A 23,454-nucleotide genomic window follows, 5' to 3' on the forward strand; every position below is an offset into this window, starting at 1 on the left:
CTAAGTGGGGTTTTCTTCAGGCCGAGTGAAGTATAAGCCAAGACTTGTCAAGAATGGCAAGGTACGCTTCAAACGTCCCTGGCACTCTTGACTCAACCGTGTACCTCGGTGCCTTGATCAGATATTCACTCCTTGGGAGAGTCCTTATTACCTTAGTCGCCCAACCCAAGTCATATGCTTAAGCTGAGAATCCAAGGTGCCTCTCCCGGATGGGTTTTATTGACCCCAAATCTCCATGACTCAGGTTCCGATGGCGGTGTAGCCTTTCCCTGATCCATGCAACAGGTACCCCCTAATATGACGTACTTTAGGTCTTACATTTGCCTCTTGCGAAATTTTATTCGCGAACTAGGGTGTACGCCATAGAGGTTCGCCCCTTTCTTTTATGTCATTGTTCTGTGATTATCTCTGCGAAAATTTCACACATCATGATCTTGTTTTGATATGAGTAATCTTGCAATTATTCTTTCAGAATCCATAACTTCTCAAATCTTCTTACGGATAATATCTTTTTAAGTACAACCTGTTCCATGGTCTGTCTAATCTATGACCAACATCTCTTCCTTCTGGATCCATTAATCTATAAGCTTCTGTTCCAACTATCTCCTTAACGATGTAAGGTCCATCCCATTTTTTCGCTAATTTTCCACCATTTTCTCGCTGATATATTGGTGTTTCTTGCAGAACTAAATTTCCTGGTTGAAATTCGCGTATTTTGACACGTTTATTATATTCTCGGGCTAATCTTCGCTGATAATTCTCCATATGTTGTAAAGCTTTTTGTCTTCTTTCTTCTAATTCATCAAGTTTATTTAAAATCAAGCCCGCACTAATATTTTTTCCCAAGCTTCTCTTTTTGTTGTCGGAATAACAACTTCTGTTGGTAACACCGCTTCAACTCCGTATGTTAAACAAAAAGGTGACATTCCAGTAGCTTCTCTTATAGTTGTATTATAAGCCCATACTGCATTATGTACTTGTTCATACCATGCTCTGTGATGTCCTTCCAATTTCTTCTTTAATATATCTGCAATTGTTTTGTTTGTTTCTTCTACTTGCCCATTAGCTTGTGGATACAAAGGAGTAGACTTTCCACATTTTATCTTGAATGCATTAAGTAACATTTCTATATTTTGTCCTTCAAATTGTTTCCCATTAAGTATCTTCTTTATCCAGATCCTGGTAAAAATGGCCCCACAATATCTAATCCCCACTTTCCAAAAGTCCACACACCGGTTGAAGATGACAATGGTGCTCCAGGTGCATGTATTTTCTTTCCATGTCGCTGAAAATCTTCGCAAAGTCTTGATATTTGTTTTACATCTTCATGCATGTATGGCCAGTAATAACCTTGCATTTTTGCTCTATGTGCCAAAGATCTTCCTCCACTATGATTTCCAGCATCCCCACTAAGTAACATTTTTAGCACCTTTTCTCCTTCCTCTTGTGTCAAACATCTGAGCGATGGTCCATTAAAGGATTTTCGGTATAGCAACCCATCTCTTAATTCATAATTCGTTGCACAACTTTTTAACTTGTCTGTTTCCAATCTATTTCTTGGTGTTTCTCCTTTCGCCAAATATGCATGAAGTTCCATTCTCCAGTCTGCGATATTGTTCATTTTTTCTTTTTCTTCATTGTCTATTATCATCACATCTACGTATTCTTCTTCTTTATTGATTGATGGTGACAGAAGTGTTTGTATTTTTATGCATCTCGCAGTTGGATCAGTCATCATGCTTGAGATGAAAGCAAAAGCGTCTGCGAGTCTGTTATCCTTTCTTGAAATGTGCCTCCATTTTATTTTTGGGATTTTGCTGACAATTCTTCAACCAGCTTCTTGTATTTCTTCAAGGATGGATCATTTGTAGTATACTCTCCCTTTATTTGGCGAATAACTAGATGCGAATCACTAGTGATCCTGGCATTTTCTAGTTTCATTTCTATTGCGAATTTTAAGGCATGTATTACAACTTTATATTCTGTTTCATTATTAGTGGATTCAAATTCCAATCTGAATGAAAAAGACATCTTTATTCCTTCTGGCGAAATTAAACAATTCCAACTCCATTTCCTTCTCCATTTGATGATCCATCTACCAATGTCTCCCATTTATTTGGTTCTGTTAATAAATATTTTGGATCTCCATGCTCTTCTTCTACATCCAACATTTCTTCTACTGCTTCATCTTCTTCTAAAGGAAATTCTGCCAAGAAATCTGCAACAACTTGTGATTTTGGTGAAGACAAAATTTCATATTTAATATCAAAGTGGCCTACTTGTGCATTCCATCTCTCCACTCTTCCTGATCTTTTAGAATTCTTCATCACTGATTAAATTGGTACTTTTGTTAATACCTTTATCTTGTGTGCTTGAAAGTATATGCGGAGCTTAAATGATGCATAAACTAATGCTAAGATTAACTTTTCAATCTTTGAGTAATTCTTCTCGGCAGTATTAAAAGTTTTGCTAATGTAATAAATGGGTTTCTCCACTCCTGCGTCTACTCGCAATAACACAACACTTAATGCATGCGACGTCGTCGCAAGATAGATCAATAATTCTTCTCCTGATTCTGCTTTTTGTAAAATAGTTGTATTCATAAGATGTTCTTTGATCCCTTGAAAAGCTTTTTCACATTTATCAGTCCATTTAAATTTCGCACCCTTCTTGAGTATATCGAAAAAATATTTTCATTTGTCTGATGATCGCGAAATGAATCTCCCCAGCGAAGCTAGAAGCCCATTCAACTTTTGTACATCTTTTATTGTTGCTGGTGTTGGCATGTCACGAACTGCTTGCATTTTTTATGGATCAAACTGTATTCCTTCCTTTGATACAATGTATCCTAAAAAAATTTCCGATGCAACCCCAATAGTACACTTCTCAGGATTCAATTTAATGTTATAATGCCGCATTTGTTCAAAAATCTCCCTCAAGTCTTGTACATGGTCTTTAGCTTCTTTACTCTTTACTAACATGTCATCCACGTATATTTTTAATGTTTTGTGTATCCATTTTGCGAACACCTTCTCTACCATTCTTTGGTATGTCGCTCCCGCATTTCGCAAACCAAATGGCATTTTCGTGTAACAATATAAACCTCTAGGGGCAATGGAAGCAATATGTTCTTGATCTTGTTCAGAGAGAGGGATTTGGTTATACCCTTTGTACCCATCTAAAGATGATACCCTATCGTTTCCCGCTGCGGATCCCACCATTTGAGGAATATATGGTAACGGAAAACTGTATTTAGGGCAAGCTTTGTTTAAATCAGTGAAATCTATGCAAATCCTGATTACTTTGTTTTTCTTTGGGACAATGACCAAATTCGCTATCCATTCTGGGTATTTAGCTTCTCTTATGATTCCCGCATCAAGCATTTTCTGTAGTTCTTCTTCTATTTGGGAATGGTAAGTTGTTGCAATTTTTCTTATTCTCTGTTTAAATGGTCTCACATTTTTGTTAATCTCCAACTTGTGGCATGGAATTGATGGATATATTCCCGGTATCTCATCCATGCTTCCTGCGAAAACATCTTTATATTCTCGCAACAAGTTAACAGTTCTTTCTTCTTCTTCCATATCCATTTTGGTTCCAATTCTCAATATTATAGGTTCCTCTATAGTCCCAACGTTTATTTCTTTTGTTGGTTCTGCGGCAGTGTAACTGGGTTTAGGTTCTCCCATTGGTGTTGGTTCTTTTATTTTTTTCATAGGTCCTTCTCCTTCTTCCGAAATTTCGCTGGGTATTCCTTTGCCTTCTTTTGCCCTTATCATATATACTCTAAATTCTTCTTCTTTCTTTGCTTCCTTTGTCAACTTTTTGCTAAATTGTTTCTTTTTTGCTTGTCCTTCATAATGTTTTACTTCAATTTGATGACATAATTTTGCATTGTCAACATCTCCTCTGATTTCACCTATTCTATTTGGTGTGGGGAATTTAATACATTGATGCAACGTTGATACCACAGCTTTTATCGCATGTATCCATGGTCTTCCTAATAACATATTATATGGCGATTCCATATCCACCACGCACAACGTTACATGTGTTTCGATTTCTCCAAGTGGAATTCGTACCACTATCTCTCCTTTAGGTTTTGTTGTGGATTTTCCAAAGACGTGAACAAAATATGTTGAACTGGACATTTCTTCATCTTTAAATCCCATTCCCCGGAATGCGTGATAAAATATTATATCCACTGAACTTCTTGTATCGATTAAAGTTATGTTCAATATCCATTCTCCCGTGGATTTTGTCGTTGTCTCCTTCTCTTTTCGCGTAATAGGGACTGTGATAACCAATGGAGATGTGTGGTTCAAATTTTCTTTTGGTATTTCTGCCGCCATGAATGTAATTTTTTGCTTTTCCCAATCTTTCAAGGGTGATGTCTTTTCTACCGCCATAACTTTCCTTCCTTCAATATTTCGTTTATGTATTCTTCCTTTGATGTTTTCATGGAATTCATTAACCATCGTTTTTGTTATCATATTACACTCCAATCTTTTGTCATCTTCATTAATTATATTCATCTTTCTTTTAACTGGTTCACTGATTTATTTAATCACTTTCTTGATTTGAATATTCTCAACAACAATCTTCAACTTTCGATCTTCAAGGTCCCTGTTTCTAGAGCCATTATGTAGTTGCAGGAAATCGTACACTACACCCCTCATATGATTTCATTATTAATCAACTCATTTTTAGGTTTACACTCTTAATTTTATTGATCAATCTTTGAATATTCTTAGAAGAAAAGATAAAGAAATCAAGAATGATCTCTGCTCTAGACTTTCTCTCTCCTATTTACTTGTTTCTTACTCAAAAAAGATCTCTCTCCTTTCTTTACAACTTGAACGACTATTTATAGGGAAATACATAGTGGATGACAGCTAATCTGTCCTTTATTTTCGGGTATGATCTGCGACATTCTCGCAACCTTACAAATATTAATTTCGCAAGCTCTCTAATTTTCGCAGGACTATCACATCTTTCTCGTGATCTTAGCTGACGTCATTTATTATATTCTTCCTAAAATTGTTTTGCGACACTGTTGTATTGTGTTGTTGATCCTACATTCACCTCACACCTTCTCTACTTCTAATCTTAATTCTACGAGAATTCTTCTAATATTTTTAGTAATTATTCTCATAATTTTTATATTAATTTAATTTTTTTATTTCAAAGAAATATAAGAATGAAATATGTTTAACCAAAATGCGTGTAAAGACTCTACTTTCTGTAGCGTGTAAAGACTCTACTTTCTGTATATCCCAATCAATAATCATGCAGAAAATATGTTGATAATTTCCTATCACTACAAGAAAATCTAGATATTGCTACACCATATATTGCCACACCTTCAATATAGGCGTTGCAAAAGCAAATTTCTAGTCACAGTACTTTTCAGGTGTAGCTAAAAGCTATAATTTACTGTTGCAAAATGAAACGTTTGACACACAACTGTAACAAAGAGTGTGGAAAAAAGTGTAATCTCTTGTTGCCGCAATAAAGATTGGGTGTAACAATAGACTTCTTGCTAGGTAGGTTATCGTGACACTGGTAGGGATTTATGCCATAACTATTGGGTGCTGCAATATATTAATGGTGGGTTTGGATGTAGAATTTTAAAGGTGGAATTCATGGGTCCAGGGGATTTGATAGAATTATGTTTCCCTCTTTATGTTTGGCTGTCTGAATCCTTGGAATCATGTTTCCTACGGGATTAAGTTTCCAGCAAATCCTCCATATGGAGTCCGACCCCTCCCCCTAAGATTTGTTAGGAAACTTATCAAGGGATTTATGGACCCACTTTTTTTTAACTCTAAATCCCATATACATGCAATTTTAAAATTTGAGGGCTAATTCCAAACGGTACATAGACACTAATACAAGAAAACTCTATAAATCGTAGGAATTTTTATTGAGTTACCAAACACACAAGTTACATAAATCCCAGAATTTGTAATCCCATGGGATTATAAATTCCTAGAAACGGTGAATTCTGCAAACGAACCCACCATAAGTTTCTTGTAGTGTATTGAAACAAATCCTTGAAAACAGTTGTGTGCACCAGAGATAACTTAAAATAGATCGTGTGCACCAGAGATAACTTAAAATAGATCAATTGCAAGCATATAACATATGATTTGTTGCCAACGACAAATTGCTTGATGGTTTTGATGGCCTTAACTATATGTTTGCAATGACCTACTAGGTACTGATCCAAGGCATGATCAGGGCCTGGGCAGTACCCGAAAAGTAAGTGATGCCTCACCATTGCCAGTTACCGTAAAGAAAATGGTAAAGAAAGAATGAGAAGCGAAATTTTACAGCGTGATTAATCAACTCAAATTTTATAACGACTGAAAAATAAAAATAATCAACAAGAGTCAAAACTCCGGGTAAATTCACATTAAAACATGAATTAACAATACCAAATAACACGTATAGAACACCCCTAGAAATAGATCAGTCGTCAAAGCACAAATGTAATAGTAACAGTTTACTAGAGTACTCACTTAAGATTAAGAAAGGGTTAAATCAGGGGCGGAACCAGGATTGAAGACTGGGGATGGCTTGGAAAAATTTATGCACACTCGTAAAAAAAAAATTGCGATGCAAAGATTAAACGAAGATTACCTATTCGATGGCAATTGAAGAGTTTCTGAACTTCCAGTAAGCAATCTAGACCATTCAAATGTTGAAAAATTGTTATAGGCTTGCGAGCATATCGCATACCTGTAAACAAAAACAACCAACAACGACGTTCAAAGAATTTGCAAAACCTAAAAGTTAAGTCAGAAAGACAATAAAGACATAGAAAAATAACATTGCTTATTACCTGTCATGGTTTTTTCAAGAGTATTACAATCAATTTTGTAGTACGGGTAACCAATTTACCCTAAATAACAATAAGAAATAGAAGAAAAGATAACGACATACCACATACAAATACCAAGAGCCCATTGAACACCATGAATCCAAAAAAAGGGTTCCATATATATATATATATATATATATATTAAATTTTCCAAAATATACACGTAAAAGTGTTTTACCAAATACTGTCAGAAACCCATATTACCCAAAATATACATATAAGAGTGTTCTGCCAAAAAATGACTATTGCCAACCGAAGCCTAGTACCTAAGTGGTACCTTGCGATCGTACATGTCGTCAAATTCATCTATGATCGAATCAATATCAATAGCTCATGCAATTTCTCGTTCGATGTAGATCATCATGCAATCCCTAAGAAAATCTCCTTCCATCTTGTTGCGAGCAGCTGTTTCAACCAATTTCATTGTTGAAAAATATCTTTTTGCACTTGAAGTAGAAATTGGAAGAGTCAATACAATACGAATCAACCTATCAATCATTGGGTAAGTTTCTGCCTTCTTGGTAGCTACTAGCTTCCGACACAACTTAGAAACACTTGATAAGTTTTGAAAATTCAAATCTCTAACTACATCATGGCCATAATGTTGTAACTCATTTTCTCATAATATGTACCTCTTGCGGACTGAAATCTAGAGGGTAGAATTTCTTAGCAAGATCACAAAGACTATCCACATTGAATAACTTCTAGGATCCAAACACGAGCTTAGAATTAGTAATTCTATTGTGTCTTCTGGAAACCTACGATCCAACTCTAACAACTGACAATCAATTGTAGTATTAAATATATCAACACGATAATGATGGCCTACTGTGATATTATCACGCTGCTGACAAGAACGACCCGTACCCTCCATATAGAGAGCCTCCATATTAGGTGTATGAACATCATGTTTACCACAAAATTTAACCACAGTTGTAATAAAATCTTCCCAACCTTCTTCTCTCAATTCTCGAAGTAGAGATTTTGTGGTTGAGACTGAAGACATAGCATTAACAATGTCTAGTGTTTTCTTTTGTAGGCTTTGACATAATATTTCAGTAATTCGCATAATTTTATACATCAAATGCAAGACAAAGACAAACCTGAATGATCTCATTTCTTCAGAAATACTTTGAGCTTCACCAACTTTAGCAGTCACGTTCGGATCACTTGCTCCATTCCACTGACCTCGCATATTACTAGCACCATCATACCCCTGCCCTCGCATATTTTCATTTTCAAGACCATAATAATTAAGGATTTTTGTTATTCCTTTTTTCAAAGTTAATGCGCGTGTATCATCAACACGTTGAATATCAAAAAACATTTCTTGAACACAACCATACATATCTACACACCTTAAAACAATCACCATTTGCTCTTTCTTGGAATCGTTTCTGGATTCATCAACAAGTATACAATATTTAGCATTCCCAATTTCCTCGCGAATCTTACTTCTAACTCTGTTAGATATAATGCTCAAAATCTCTTTTTGAACACTCGGTGACGTATATTTGGAATTTCCAGGAGCGTTTTCCAAAACAACTGAATTCACATTTTCATTAAGTATTACTGAAAACTTTAACAACTCAATAAAATTCCCGCGATTCCTTGAACTTTTTGACTCATCATGACCTCTGAATGCACATTGTTGTAAAGCAAGCCACATTAAACATTCAATTGTTGCCTTGAGACGCAAACTATTTCTCTTCACATCTTCTTTTCTTTTTCTTTCCATTAAGAGACGGATTCTTTGAGTTGAATTCTTTAGATCATCTGAATTCCCTTTGGCAGTGGAGTGTCAAGAATCAACGTTTCCCGAGTGAGTTAGGAATGGAAAATCTGATCCACTATTAACTGAGCACCATCTTTTGAAACCTTCACTAGTGAATGCTGGCTTCTTTGGCGGATCTGTTTCGAAGAGGAAACAATGAAAACAATATGCACTATCTTTAGAAGGTGAGTACACCAACCAAGGATATCTCGCGAACCAAGTATAACTGAACATACGGTTTTTCTTTCCGAATTTAGAGAGTGGATAATCTAATTTAGGTTGATAAGGTCCTAACTTCAAATATGCTCTTCGAACTTCATCACGCTTGTTAACATCATGTTGCATTATTGGAATACGTAGTCCCAGATCACGTTATAATGGAGTAACTTCCATTCCTTGAGCTTCAGCTCTGATTTCTTGTAATTGAGTTCTTCGGATGAGCAAATCTTCGGGTTCAATTCTCGCGACAACTACTTCATCGGGCTCAATGTTCTCAGCAATATTATCTGATAAAAGTTTGTGTTCTTTAGGTATAAGGTTGTAAAACGCTTCCAATCTTCCTCGTTTGTGTTTGGATGGTGGACGGTGAGTCGGCATTGTATCCTATAAGCCTGAAAATTCCAGTTGCAACATTTTTAATTCACATCACAAGGTTATTACAAACACAAATAAGCTCCACAAGAAATGAACTATATGTCTATAATTGGTAGTAGTAGTAACTAGTAATCCACCAGTCTTAAAAAGAAAACTCAGCACTAATTAGGAACAAATTAACTCGTGTATTATCAATCACAATTGAATCAATCAGAACTGAACATCTACCATGAATCATGTCAACTAACTAGCCTAATTTGATATTCACATATTCACTTACAACATCAAATAATTAACAATCAAATTTTCAATTGAACAAACCCTAATAAAATTGACCTAAAATTAAGAAAAGTAGAAAACCTAGTGTCTTTTTCATGAAAGTAAGAAGTAATTGAAAGAATTTCATCCTCAAGATCGCATCAAATCAAAGCAATCACCTTATCTAGGGTTTTCTTTTCTTTCCCCTCTTTCCCCTTCTCCCGCAGCCCTGCTTGACGAATAGAATATTTTTTTTTCTTTTCCTCGTACATTTTGGTATAAGCGGATTGTTACCCTGGCTCGACCAAATGTAAACCTGGGCTTGAACTCAAATGTGTCAACTTTTACTACTTCATAAAAAAAAAATTCTTTCTTAGGGGTGGCCCAAGCCAGGGGGAGCCTGTACATGCTTCCGCCCCTATATGGTGCCAAATGATATTTCAATGTATAAGTACGGTTTCGTATTCAATTTTAGTTAATGGCTCGCCTGGAGAGGTTTTTTTTTTTCCTACTAGGGATATTAGGCAGGGAGATTGCCTATCTCCTTATATCTTTATCATTTGTATGGAAACTTTATCTCATCTTTTGTTGAAAGGTGAAAATGACAAAGTTATTCAGGGTTTCAATCTGAGGAAAAATAGTCCTCCGATTTCTCACCTATTTTTTGCAGATGACTGCATGCTTTTTTCAAAAGCTTCCTTATGCAAGAAATCTTATGAATATTATAAACACTTTTGCGGTCAAGCTATCAACTTTGAGAAATCTGGTTTTTTCACTAGTAGTAAAATGCATCATAAACATGTTAAGTTACTTTCAAAAACTCTGGGTATTAAATTTCTGAGTAGTTCTGAAAAGCATCTTGGCATTCCTTTATTTGTTAAAAGGCATAAAACAAAGACTTTTCAGTTCCTTATTGATAAATTTTATGCTAGATTGAGTAATTGTAAGAGAACAAATCTAAGTGGTGCTGGTAGAACAGTTGTTACTAAGCATGTTCTCTCTAGCTTAGTTTTTTATCATATGACATGTTTTCCTTTACTTCAAAAAATTACTTCTAAAATTGATTCGATTCAGAGAGTCTTTTGGTGGTCGAAGAAAAACCCAAGACGAGCTGCTTATTTTCGCTCTTGGAAAGATATTGGTAAATCAAAATTAAGTGGTGGTCTAGCTATTAGAAACTCGGATGCTACTAACAGGGTGTTTATTTCAAAGTTGGGTTGGAGAATTTGTAAAAACCCAGATCAATTAGTTTCCAGTTTTTTAAAAGATAGTATTTTTGTAATCAAAACTTGTTGGAAATAGATAAAGCAGCTGATAATTCTTCTTGGATCTGGAAAGGTATAGTAAAAGGGTTGGTCTTCTTATGTAGGATCAGAATCTCGCAATGACAATGTTTCAGCGAAATTATCAATGACACAGCACAACAGCGTCGCAGAACAATTTCAGAAATGATACGATAAACGACGTCAGCTAGGATCACGAGAAAGATGTGATAGTCCTGCGAAAATTAGAGAGCTTGCGAAATTAACATTTGTAAGGTTGCGAGAATGTCGCAAACCATACCCGAAAATAAAGGACAGATTAGCTGTCACTCACTATGTATTTCCTTATAAATAGTCATTCAAGTTGTAAAGAGAGAGAGAGAGATCTTTTTTGAGTAAGAAACAAGTAAATATGAGAGAGAAAGTCTAGAGAAAGGATCATTCTTGATTTCTTTATCTTTTCTTGTAAGAATATTCAAAGTTTGATGAATAAAATTAAGAGTGTAAACCTAAAAATGAGTTGATTAATAATGAAATCATATGAGGGGTGTAGTGTAGGATTTCCTGCAACTACATAATGGCACTAGAAACAGGGAGGTATTGAAGATTATTCTAGAAAAAGCTGAAAATGATATTGAGATTTGTAAAAATTTAGAGTGATTGATTAAGAATTTTCCATAATTTCTTGCAATATTGTTAACGTTGAAGAAATGTCTAGAAAAAAAATACATCCGAACAACCGACTACTGTTAGAAGAAGCAAGAGAATTGCTGGAAGAGAAAGAAGTGAAATGGGAGAATCTACTAGAATGAGAAGTAATAGAGAAAATCAAATTCAACCACCAATTCAACAAACACTAGTTCAAGGGAGGAATACAGATTATGATAGGGTGAGCATACACACTTGCAATCAAATTCGGCAGAAGAAGTAGAAGAAGAGGAAAAAACAGATTATAGACATGAAGAGAGAAATCAAGAAGCAGATGAAGGAATAATTCATGGAGATGAGGAAATTGGAGCGTTAGAAACGTTGAGACAAAGAATACATGAAGAAAGAAGAGCTGAAGCAGAAGAACTTGCAAATTTAACAAGGCAAAATCACGAATTAAGGATGGAGAATATAAGACTACAGAATAGAAGATCGAGAAGTATTACAAAATCATATTCAAGATCGACTAGAAGAGAAATGATGCGAAACTCGCTCACAATCAATGCTGGAAACAATATTCAAGAAGAAATATCAAATCCTAATGAAGAATATCGCGAAAATAGAGAAAGAGCTGATGATCGTTACGTTCCACAAAATGAAACTTTTGATGATGGGAAAAATGGTGGAAATCAAGAGAACGGACAACATCAGGGACGAAATGACCAAGATGGAGAAGGAAATCGAGAGGAAGGAAGAAGAATTTTACATGAGAGAGAAACTCAAAGAAATAAACAGACAATGCAAGAAAAAATTGAAAGACATTATGCTGAACAAGCACGTTTAATCTGCGAACGTGAAAGATTGAGAGCGGAAATGGAAGAACAAGAGCTTCAGGAGACAATTCGCTAGAACAATCACGACAATCGAGAAAGAAGGCGTACACAAAACCGGAATAACGGTAATCTCAATGAGGAGTATGATAGAGTAAAGAGGATGGATGAAAGACGGCGAATTGAATTTATAAGAAATGAACAAAATCATGGAGGGGAAAATGAAAGGGATCATCATATGCGAATTCAAGATAGAGATGAGGAAGAGAATCGCAGAAGAAGACGAGATGAGGATAATGAAGAAGAAATGCAAAATTTCGCGAGAGAAGATAGACATGAACGCAGAAGAAGATAGGCGAAATTAAAAAGACCAATGGATCAAGATTCAGGTGTAAATAAACAGATCTTGAAAGAATTAGAAGAAATGAGAGGAATGCTAAATAATAGAGGAGAAGTAGGCAGAAGACAATTGGATGAAGCAATAGAAGAAGCTACGAAAACTCCATTTACAAGGGAAGTACAATTAGGAGGAATACCACCGAAATGCAATTTGCCCGCATTAACCAGCATTTTTGATGGAACAACTTGTGCAATTCAACACATTAAAGCCTATGTGAGGTGCATGTTACAATTGGAAAATCATGATGCCGTATTGTGCAAATATTTCGCATCCAGCTTAACAGGAGAGGCGTTAAAATGGTTTGAAGGTCTACCAAAGAACACAATAACCTCCTTCAATCATTTGCAGACTACATTCTTGGGGGCATATATAAGTAATAATTCCTCACGACCTGGTATAGAAGATGTGTTTGGATTAAAACAAAGAATTGGCGAAAGTTTGAAACACCTGACTAAAAGATGGAGAACTATGTGTAGCGAATGGCTGGCCGTGTAGATGAGAGATATCTTATATTATCATTTATCAATGCTATGTTTGCAACAAACCTATTATATGTCCAAATTTTCAGAGTCAAGAATACGATCACAATGCAAGCTTATTACCCAAGCTAATAAACACAGTGGTGAATACTTCGCAAGTACAACAAGAGAAGGTGACAAGTAACAATCAACAGAAACTGGTGGCTATGGGAAGACGAGATCAAGAATAGTATGAAAGAGAAATAAATTTCTACAATCGTGGTGGAAATAACAAGATTCAAAGACTCGATCAACCACAAGAAACTTATGAAGGTCAAAGACAAAACTATAATAGAGGACAAGGAGGTCACAAGGTAGTATGGGAATAAATCAAGATGCCACCTCTAAATGAAAGTGTGGAGAAGATATGGGAAGCTATAATCTTGATGGAGAATATACCAACACCATGGAACATGGGAACGGAACCACCTCCAAACCACAGAAGTCATGAGTTTTGTTCTTATCATCATTTTCATGGACATACAACAAATGATTGCAGAAATGTAAAAAGAATTATTTTGAGAATGATACATCAAGGAAAACTAAACGACTTTCTAGTAGGGCATCCACAATCTCAATCATTTCCACAACCACCAGAGCATCACAAAGTGAATACGATGAAAAAGAAGGAAACATTCTTCATAGAAGTTGGTGCAAAAGCAAAAAATCTATTCTGCCACTCTATCGTACATTCATATAAGACAATTGAAGATTTTCATGATAATGTTTTGAGTAGAGTGTTTGCAAGAGATAATGATGGAAGATAAATTATGAATATTGCAAAAATCTTGCCACTAGAGGAATGGCAGAAACAGATCATTTCTTTTACCGCAGAAGAAATTCCCGAAGGAGAAGAAGTGCATGACAATCCATTGGTAGTAAAATTAGAAATTAATCCAAAACCGAAAGAAGATGAGGATGAAGAAGCTGAAGATTCATGGGCAATTAATAGAATTCTAATTGATACTGGAAGCTCTGTGAACATCTTATTTTATCATACTTATAAAACCATGGGTGGAAGAGATGATGATCTTATACCATCAACATATAAGATATATGGTTTTAATGGTACTGCTAACAAGCCTAAAGGGGAGGTTCTTATGCGAATTCCATTGAAGGGAATATCTTCTGAAATCTTATTCTGTGTCGTTGATGTAGAATCACCCTACAATGCGTTAATTGGTCGACCTTGGCTACATGGTATTCTAGGTGTAGCTTCAACTTTCCACCAGTGCATCAAATTTCCTCACCCAGTGGTGTAGGAATCATAAAGGGAGATTGGGTTGAAGGAAAGAGGTGTTACGAAACTGAGATAGAATCTTGCGAAGGAAGAGCAAACAAGAAGGAAAACTGGCGACACAAAATCAAAGATACACAAAGAAGTGAGAGATATTGCGAAACTAATGCTAGCTCAGAATAAAAACGATGAACATACCACTACTAAGGAAGCAGTAGCAGAAAATAATAAAGAAGCAGAGGATAACAAAGGTAATAAAAACAAAAAATGTATGAATGATTAAGTTGTTGCGACACTCTCGTAATAAGCGAAATTCTCAAAAATACATTTGATTGAATGGCAAAATTGAGATTGCGAAATTCAGATACAATATGATGATTTGCGAAAAAAACTGGTTGTTGTTAAGACTGGATGGGAGGAGCTAACCTTGTATGGTAGAAGTACGCCTCCTTGAAGGGGCAACCAGGGGGGAGATAAGGGCGGCACCCTCCATTAGGGAGATGATAAGTGTCTTAAGACGCAAATGTAATAAAGATTTTTATTCGCAAGGATATTAAGGCTTGTCATATTTGTGCAACAATCCTGAAGAGGCAATAATACAAAAGAAAAGGATAAGACGAGATCAATGGGTTTTCGAATGAAAATCTGAAGACGTCCCGTGATTTCGTCGCAAGACGGCAATGTCATGGGGCTTCATTTTCGCAAGAATATTTAGGCCTGCCATATTGTCGCAACATTCCTGAAGAGGCCATAATACAAAAGAAAAAGTTAAGGCAAGATCAATGGGTTTTTGCATGAAAGTGCAAGGACGTCCTGCGATTTTGTCGCAATGACAAGAGGTGGCATAATAAGACCTTTAATTAGGAAGGCAAAATAAGACCACACATGAATGACATTTTGAAAAGAATCAAAATTCACTTCGCATAAGATTGCGAAGTTATAAATAATTAACCGCGAAATTGAGACATAAAATAAATTTTTTTTATGAAATCTCTCATTTGGATTCAAATAACAGAGGCAAGTATGGGAATGTATGAAATTAGAAAATGTTATTTATCTCCATATGATAGATTTACTCAAAAATTCAAGAATTAATGATTATATTGATTAACTGTATTGCAAAGAAGAATTGTTTTAATGAATGCAGGTCAAAATGAAAGAAACACAAATATACAGAAAGAAGAAATAAATGTACAAGTATAACAAAGAATCAAAGAAAGAAATAAAGACTACTTCTTAGTTAATCCTTCATTATTTTCATCATACTTGGTCCCTTCTTCATCTGCATCAGAATCTTCATCACCATTAGAACCTCCATCACTATCAGATTCTTCATCGTCAGCTTTATTATCAGAGATAATCAAACTGGGAGTATTCTGTGGGATTTCTTCCAAGAGACAAGGATAATCAGAATGTGGGATATTGTGATCGTCACAAACCATTTGGATAGTTTGATTGCGAAAATGCATAGCATCATTCTTAAAATTCACAACAATGATCTTGATTTGATTCTTTAATCTAGAATACTTGTCGTTGCGAGAAGAAAGATTCTTTGCGAGTTCTTCCTTTTCAGCTTCGAGTTCTTCAATCTTTTCACGATATCTATTTTCAGAATCTGCGAGCAAAAGACAATCGATTATTAACTGGATAAGAATTCATAAGAAGCAAAAGATTAGTAAATAAGAGCAGTTAGTAACCTTCTCTGTCAGAAATCATATCTCTAATCAAGGTTGTATACTCAACTTGGAGACTAACATTTACACCTAAATCTTTTCTAGCATCATCTAAGATTTTCGCAGCCCAAACAAATTCATCCTCACTACTTATAAGAAAACGAGAACGAATTTGATTTTCCCTTTCGCACAGTTCGATGTTGTTGCGGTTAGCTTCATCTCGTTCAAGTTGAATTTCAAGAAGAGCCTCTTGGAATTTCGCCAAAGCCTTGGCACCTTGATCAGAGATGCGATCCTTATCATCTATGAGACTGCTAATTTTGGTTCTTAACTTGTTGGTTTTCTCTTTAGAATCAATAAGGAGACGCTTAAATCGGTTGGCTAAGCCTAAACTAGATCTATGGTCAATTTCTAAGAGACGAAATTTAGATCTAAGCTCATTTAGAGAAAGAGATGAAATTCTATCATTTGAGAAGCTATTTAAGGAATTGTTAAGACGCTCAAGAAGGGTATCATTATCCAAGGAATTAGGAAATGAACGAAGAAGGGTAGCTTCATCAGAAAGACCATAAATGTCTGCAAAAGGATCATTTAAATAAGATAAAACAACAGGATGAATGAATAAAAGGAAATAGAAAAGTAACATACCGGAAAGCTGATTATTAGCTTGCTGAAGATTAGATATTTTGTTCTTACGAAGAAGAATCAATTTCTAATTTTCTATTTTTCTCGCGAAGACCTTTAACTTCAGCTTCCAATTCTTCATTCTTTTTGCGAAATTGAAGATTCTTCTTTTCAAGATTTTCGCGTCTTCTCTCTAGATCTGAGGCAACAGCAAAAGAAGCTTTTCCAGCCTGCGAGAAAATATAAAAAATATTAATATAGAAAGAAATTTTGAGTTATAACAATGAAGAAGTAAAAGGATAAAAGTATACCAGACTATTGAGAGAATGCAAGAAGTCCGGAGTCACTGATCTAGAAACTCCATGAAGAGAGCTATCACCATCCAGTAAAGGGACATCGCAAAGGGTAGCGAGAGATTTGCATGTATTTTCGAATTGGCTATCTCTCATTCCTTGTAGAGAATCAAAAAAGAGGCCAGAGAGCTTAGCCATAGAATATTCAGGTGGAGAATCTTCATTTGCAGCAAGATCATCATTGTCCTCATCACCCTTGTCACTTTCGAAATTTTCATGAGGAGGAATATTTGAAGGAGAAGAAGAACGAACTTTCCTTTTCTTTGGAGGCGGACCAGTTGATTTTTTCCTGCGAAGAGCACCTTTACCTTTAGCACCAGTCTTCGCAACATCGGCAGATTCTTCTACTTCGGCAATAATCTTCACATACAGATAGAAATACGAAATTGAAGCATGGAAGCAGCAGTATACTGTTTAAAATCATAAGAGAAAATTGAAGAAAATTTAAAATCATAAGAGAAAATTTCTTACCTCATCTGTGTATGAGCGAAGAGATAACAGAGTACTAGCTTTCCCAGTCCTGTTATAACTATCTTTCAGTTTTTGGATCTGCGGAATGTCGCAAGAGTTAGCGAACAGAATAATAAAAATCAATAAAGAAATATAAAGTGAGTTAAATGGGAATAAACATACCTCTTTCTCCTTCTCGGGGCAAGAGAAAACCCAAGGTTGATAAGAAGCAAGATTCGTATGAAGAACATTTGACCCAGCAATATAGGGTCCTTTTAGCATTAAAGGAAAAACACACCATTTATCATCTTTGGATTGGTGAGGAGTTGTGTTTTTACCAGAATGCCAGTCAATATCTTGCATGAGAATTTCGGCTTCATCAATGTTATCTTTCCTTTTTAAGCGAATACCCCAGCGAGTATTCTCTTTCTTCATGTAGATAAGTTCATAGTTCTCAAAGAAATTCGCTACTGTGTATTTCTCAGCAATTATCTCTAGGTTTGCGAATTTAGGATCCCTAAGTTCTTTGGAGTACAGAGATCCTCTACCAGCACCACGGTTAGCGAACTCTAGCATCAGACGGATGCAGTCCACACACAGTTGGAAGATAGCTCGCAAAAATCCCGAGTGAGCGAGAATTTCATAAAATAAAGGAAGATCTGGGTTATAAAGAGGAATAGGGAGACCTGCGAGAATCTGACCTAGCGAAATTATGATTGATTGATCATCACAATATTGATCAGAGAAAATTTTGACAGAAAGAATTTATTTGGCATTCTCACCAGGAATGGTGGAGAGTGTGAAACCTTTATCAGCAAGATGTTTTTGGACATCTTGTAAATTCTTCTCATATCTATGACCACTTGGAGCCATATTTGAATATAGAGTATGGGAATGAATAAAAAGTAAGAGGATTGAAGGAGGAAAAAATTACTGTAGCAGAATTTGCAGAAGAATAAAAGAGTTGCAGAGATGAGAGAATAAAAATAGAAGAGAAAGTAAAAAGAAAAGTGGAAATAAGAGTATATAAAGGAGATTTTTTTTACTCGAAGAAATAAACACCATTAAGACGAAAAGACGTGAGCGGTTGAAAAGCAGCGGTTACATAAGACGTGTCAAGAAACAAATGGAAGAAAGAATACGTGTGATAAATGCAGAATATGAAAAGATGAACAGCTGCGGCATTTCTCACATCATTCTCTACTTTGCAGAGAATATATGAGAAGAGGCAAGATGTAGGATCAGAATCTCGCAATGACAATGTTTCAGCGAAATTATCAATGACACAGCACAACAGCGTCGCAGAACAATTTCAGAAATGATACGATAAACGACGTCAGCTAGGATCACGAGAAAGATGTGATAATCCTGCGAAAATTAGAGAGCTTGCGAAATTAACATTTGTAAGGTTGCGAGAATGTCGCATACTATACCCGAAAATAAAGGACAGATTAATTGTCACCCACTATGTATTTCCTTATAAATAGTCATTCAAGTTGTAAAGAGAGAGAGATCTTTTTTGAGTAAGAAACAAGTAAATAGGAGAGAGAAAGTCTAGAGCAGAGATCATTCTTGATTTCTTTATCTTTTCTTGTAAGAATATTCAAAGGCTGATCAATAAAATTAAGAGTGTAAACCTAAAAATGCGTTGATTAATAATGAAATCATATGAGGGGTGTAGTGTAGGATTTCCTGCAACTACATCTTAAAAGCTAATACTGTGAGTAAGATTAATGATAGAACTTATACAAAAATATGGTCTTCAAATTGGTTATCTTTTAGTAATTCACCACCGGTTTCGATTAGTCCTAATTTTAATGATTACACTTTTTTAGTGAACTTATAGATGTTCAGAATAAAAAATGGAATATTGATCTTCGAAATTCTTTGTTTGATCCTGATGTTGTTACAAAGATAAGATCTTTACGAATAAATATTAATGAAAAAGATAGTATTTTGTGGGCTCATACAAGAAATGATAATTTTACTGTTAAGACAGCTTACAATGTTTATACAAATGAGTCTAGTTCAGTTGAGAAAGCTTCTCTTTGGAAAAAAGTTTTATCTTTGGACTGTCTTCCAAAGATCAAATTCTTCATGTAGAAAGTTGTTGCTCAGATGTTACCAGTAAATTCTACCCTTATGCTTTATAATCCTGCTATTGGTCCATTATGTAGGAATGATGTGAATCTGTTATGTATTTGTTCTTCCTGTGTCCTATAGCTTCTCATATTTGGTTTGCTCTATCTCTGCAACATTTAGTTGTTGCTGATTGTGATTGGATTGAAGATATTTTCCTGAGGTGTGGTTTGATAAAATCTTGGGTATCTCTCCTTATGCTGTTAATTGGCCAAGCATTGGTGTTATAGTAATGTGGTGTATCTGGAAAATTAGGTGTGACGTAGTGTTTAGAAATGTTTCGATAAATCTTGACAGAGTTATTATGGATGCTAGAAGACTTGTAAATACTTATGTTGTTCCTCCTTTGACTAAAAAATATATCAGATTGGATGTTAAAACTTTCATTCAAGTTGTCGATCATATTATGTTCGCTGATGGCTCTTTCAAGAATTTTAATATGGGTATTGGTATTATTCTCTGTGATACTACAGGAAGAATAAAACAGTCTAGAGCGGACTTTGGATGGATTTCAGGTGTTGTTGATGCTGAGACAACTGCCCTAATTTTGGCTATCTCATGCGCATTGGAGATGAATCTTTCAAAAGTCATGTTTGTAAGTGATTGTCTTCAATTGGTGGGTTTTGTTAATGAAGGCAAAGGTGTCGTAGATTGGCGTTGCAATGATCATTTAAAGGAGTGTCGTTTTTCCTTTTCTAGTTTTAATAGTTTCAAAGTTGTATATATTAAGCGTCTTAAGAACAAACTAGCAGACCGACTTGCACGTCGGGCTAGAAAGTTCAATTTGAAAGACATTTGGGTTTCTTTTCCTCCTCTTTTGGACAGTTTTTTGAGGAAAGAGCCTTTGGCTGAAGTTTGTAAGTCTCTTTGAAGTTAATGCAGTGGTGTGTTTCTCAGCCAAAAAAAGGGAATAAATAGTATTGGATGTCATTCCCTGTAAAAGTGAGGTCATCTTAGTAAGCTTCACCCGTCGACACCCCATAAAGGCAACAACATAGAGGAAAACAAAATCCACTAGGCCGCCCATCATTTTCTTTCTGTACGTTCGTGTTTGCGTGGATTCTTTATTTTTCACTTTCTTCTTCTTTGATTTCAAATTTTTAATACAAAACCCTGAATCTATCTATCGAGATCTCTCTCTGATTTGTTATAAAGTAAATATCTTCAGATTTTGCTCCGGTCAGATGAAACACGGTTACAACTATTAGTATATATCTTGTAGGTACACCTGTGAAGCAATATCTTTTTCTTTATGTCTTCATTGTGAAGCTCCAATCTATAAATAGCTAACCTCTTACCGTATAATTGTATACAAGCTTTAAGAGTTTTTTTTATACATATCATTTGTACCAAAGTTAGCTAGCTAGCCATGACAACAATTCAACTTACAGGTTCCAGATTAAGCTTCTTTTTGATTGTTGTTGTCTTCGCTAGTTATATTCTCACATCTGTTGCGGGTGGTAAGTAATGTTCCATTAAAGTGATCATGAAATGCTTAGGCATCAGTGTCATTTTAGTTGGTTATATGTATGAATTTTACTAATAAAAGTTGATTGTTCGGCAATTAATAAATTTGCAGAAGAGGAGTAACCCAAACCGGATTTGAAAGCAATAATCGCGAAATTGATGGCAGGTGCATGAAAAGAAGGAGCAGCATCAGGAGAAGCAGAAGCAAGCATGCCATGAATTAGCTCCTGCCGTTACGATATTGTTTGCTTGCTTCTTCTTGTTGATGATTATCATGCTTTTTTTTTTTAATGTGTAGAAATGAGGAGAGATTGTAATAATTGAATAATTAGCTTTGTGTTATAGGGCCTGCGGCCAAACAAGAAAATAGAAATGTGAGATACGAGATCATCCGAATATCTCCAGATTCGGCTCCAGTCAGTAAGATCACAGTTACAGTTATAATATTGATTAGTATATCTTACATGCTACAGACAACTATGAGTCTACCATACGACTTTGTCGTTGTCACCCACTAAGACGAGTCTAGTGATGCCTTGAGAATTTGCCCACCTTACAGCCATTCATGCATCAACACTCTTGGCCTCATCACTAGAGAAAGCTGTTAGCCTAAGGCTAATTCCTATGGGCTAGATTGAGCTGATAGATTAACCAAAAAGTGTTGTAGTTCAAAAACAAAATGTTGTCTATTTGCTAACACTACTTCTCTCTTCTAGCATTTGTTTTCATTTAAACTAGCAGCGAGATAGTTGTGCTGAATGATTCAGCGCCACAAAAATCACCTTTTCGCAGAATGGTTCAACACATCTAGATTTATTTTTTGATCTGACGGCTGAGATTGATTGCGCTGAACCATTCAACGTTGGGCGCTGTTTGATTCTATGACTAGCATGCTAGATTAGCATTGCGATAAGACTTAGGAGGTTATCCTAGCTGACGTGGATTAGTAATCTAGCTGCTAGATTAGCACACTATAAGACTATGCTTAGCTACGCTTCTTCTTGTCATTTCTGCATTTGCACGACAAATGAATTCAATCGCTGCAAAGTTATATGCCAAGATAACGATACAGTCTAATCAAATGAGATGAAGTTCCATCAAAAGAATTTGTTTTCTTCCCTACAAACGAACCCTAAGTACATAAAACATCTCACGTTATGTTGGAAATATCAGGAAGACTTTACAGTACCATATAATCTGAACCTTTGGAATCCACATGACTTTGGTTTTATTATCAAAATATGTACCATACAGGATCCTGAAAGTTTAAAGTATTTTTCTGCTCTAACTATCTGGGACTTTGCAGGAAACAACATTGATAGCAGAGGATACTCAGGTCAATTAGGAGAATGGGGAGCAACAGGAGGTGCAGACCTAGCATACAACTGGGAAAAAGAGCAGCAACACATGATCATTGAAGTACAAGCTGAATCCAATGAAATTCTGTTAAGGTTCCAATTTCTCTACACTCAGGCTATCAAGGGAAGATTCAACCGTAGTTATTATGCAGAATTGCAAAACACCAATGAAGACACTCCATTAAGAATCAGTCCTATTACTTTTGTTTTAAAAAGTCTTACTCTTATTCATAGACTTCAAAATTCAGTCTTCAAAATCAGTCTTACTCTTATTCATAGACTTCAAAATTCGCAATCCCTTAATATTGCTATCTCTCGTAAGAACTATGAAAGTAGCACTGCCACTAATTCTAGCACTCGTATTACTACCACTCTGTCAATCTCTCAGGCGTTGCCTAAGTTTTTCTATATAAAGAAAAAATAGTCACATTCTCCATTATTTTGGGCCACCATAACATGGACGACTGGTCAGTGATTAACTTTTCCCAAACATTCTACACATGTCCAATTGACCCCATGTAACCAAATGAACCATAATATTGGGCATACCAAAATCTTCCAAGGCATACTGAATGAAGACAAAAAAGGTTGTTGAATAGCAAAATCAGATAACCCCTTAACCCAAAAAATTTTTAATGGCAAATCTGCCATTTACGTATTAGTGTTAATAATCTTGATTAGTGATTAAATATTTTGTTTAGTGATTAAGATAATTTTCAGAATTATAAGAGTTGTTTAGATGAAAAATTTGAGGAAAAAAATCAAAGAGTTTTGGTTTGGTTAAAAAGGAGAGAAAGAGAAGGAGAAAGTGAGAAAATTCTAATTCTTGATTCAATTTAGGATGAGGAGGGTCATATATCATCTAAAAAACCTAGGAAAATACACATCAACTACACCTATGATTCCCAAATGGCTGATCTCTTAGATTATGAATCATGGTTCGGCGAAACAGGTTGAGGTTCGGCTCACATCTATGAGCCGAA

At 35.5% G+C, this 23,454-nt stretch overlaps 1 protein-coding gene across 1 annotated transcript; it reads right to left on the bottom strand.

Annotated features, from left to right (window-relative positions):
• Nucleotides 1-7,535: 7,535 nt before the first annotated feature.
• On the bottom strand, nucleotides 7,536-8,624 carry LOC113339683. Its single transcript, XM_026584918.1, has one exon. The coding sequence runs from the start codon at nucleotides 8,622-8,624 to the stop codon at nucleotides 7,536-7,538; it is 1,089 nt and encodes a 362-aa protein (XP_026440703.1).
• Nucleotides 8,625-23,454: the final 14,830 nt, after the last annotated feature.

Source organism: Papaver somniferum, unplaced genomic scaffold (genome assembly GCF_003573695.1).
Source record: "Papaver somniferum cultivar HN1 unplaced genomic scaffold, ASM357369v1 unplaced-scaffold_21, whole genome shotgun sequence".
Classification (NCBI taxonomy): domain Eukaryota; kingdom Viridiplantae; phylum Streptophyta; class Magnoliopsida; order Ranunculales; family Papaveraceae; genus Papaver; species Papaver somniferum.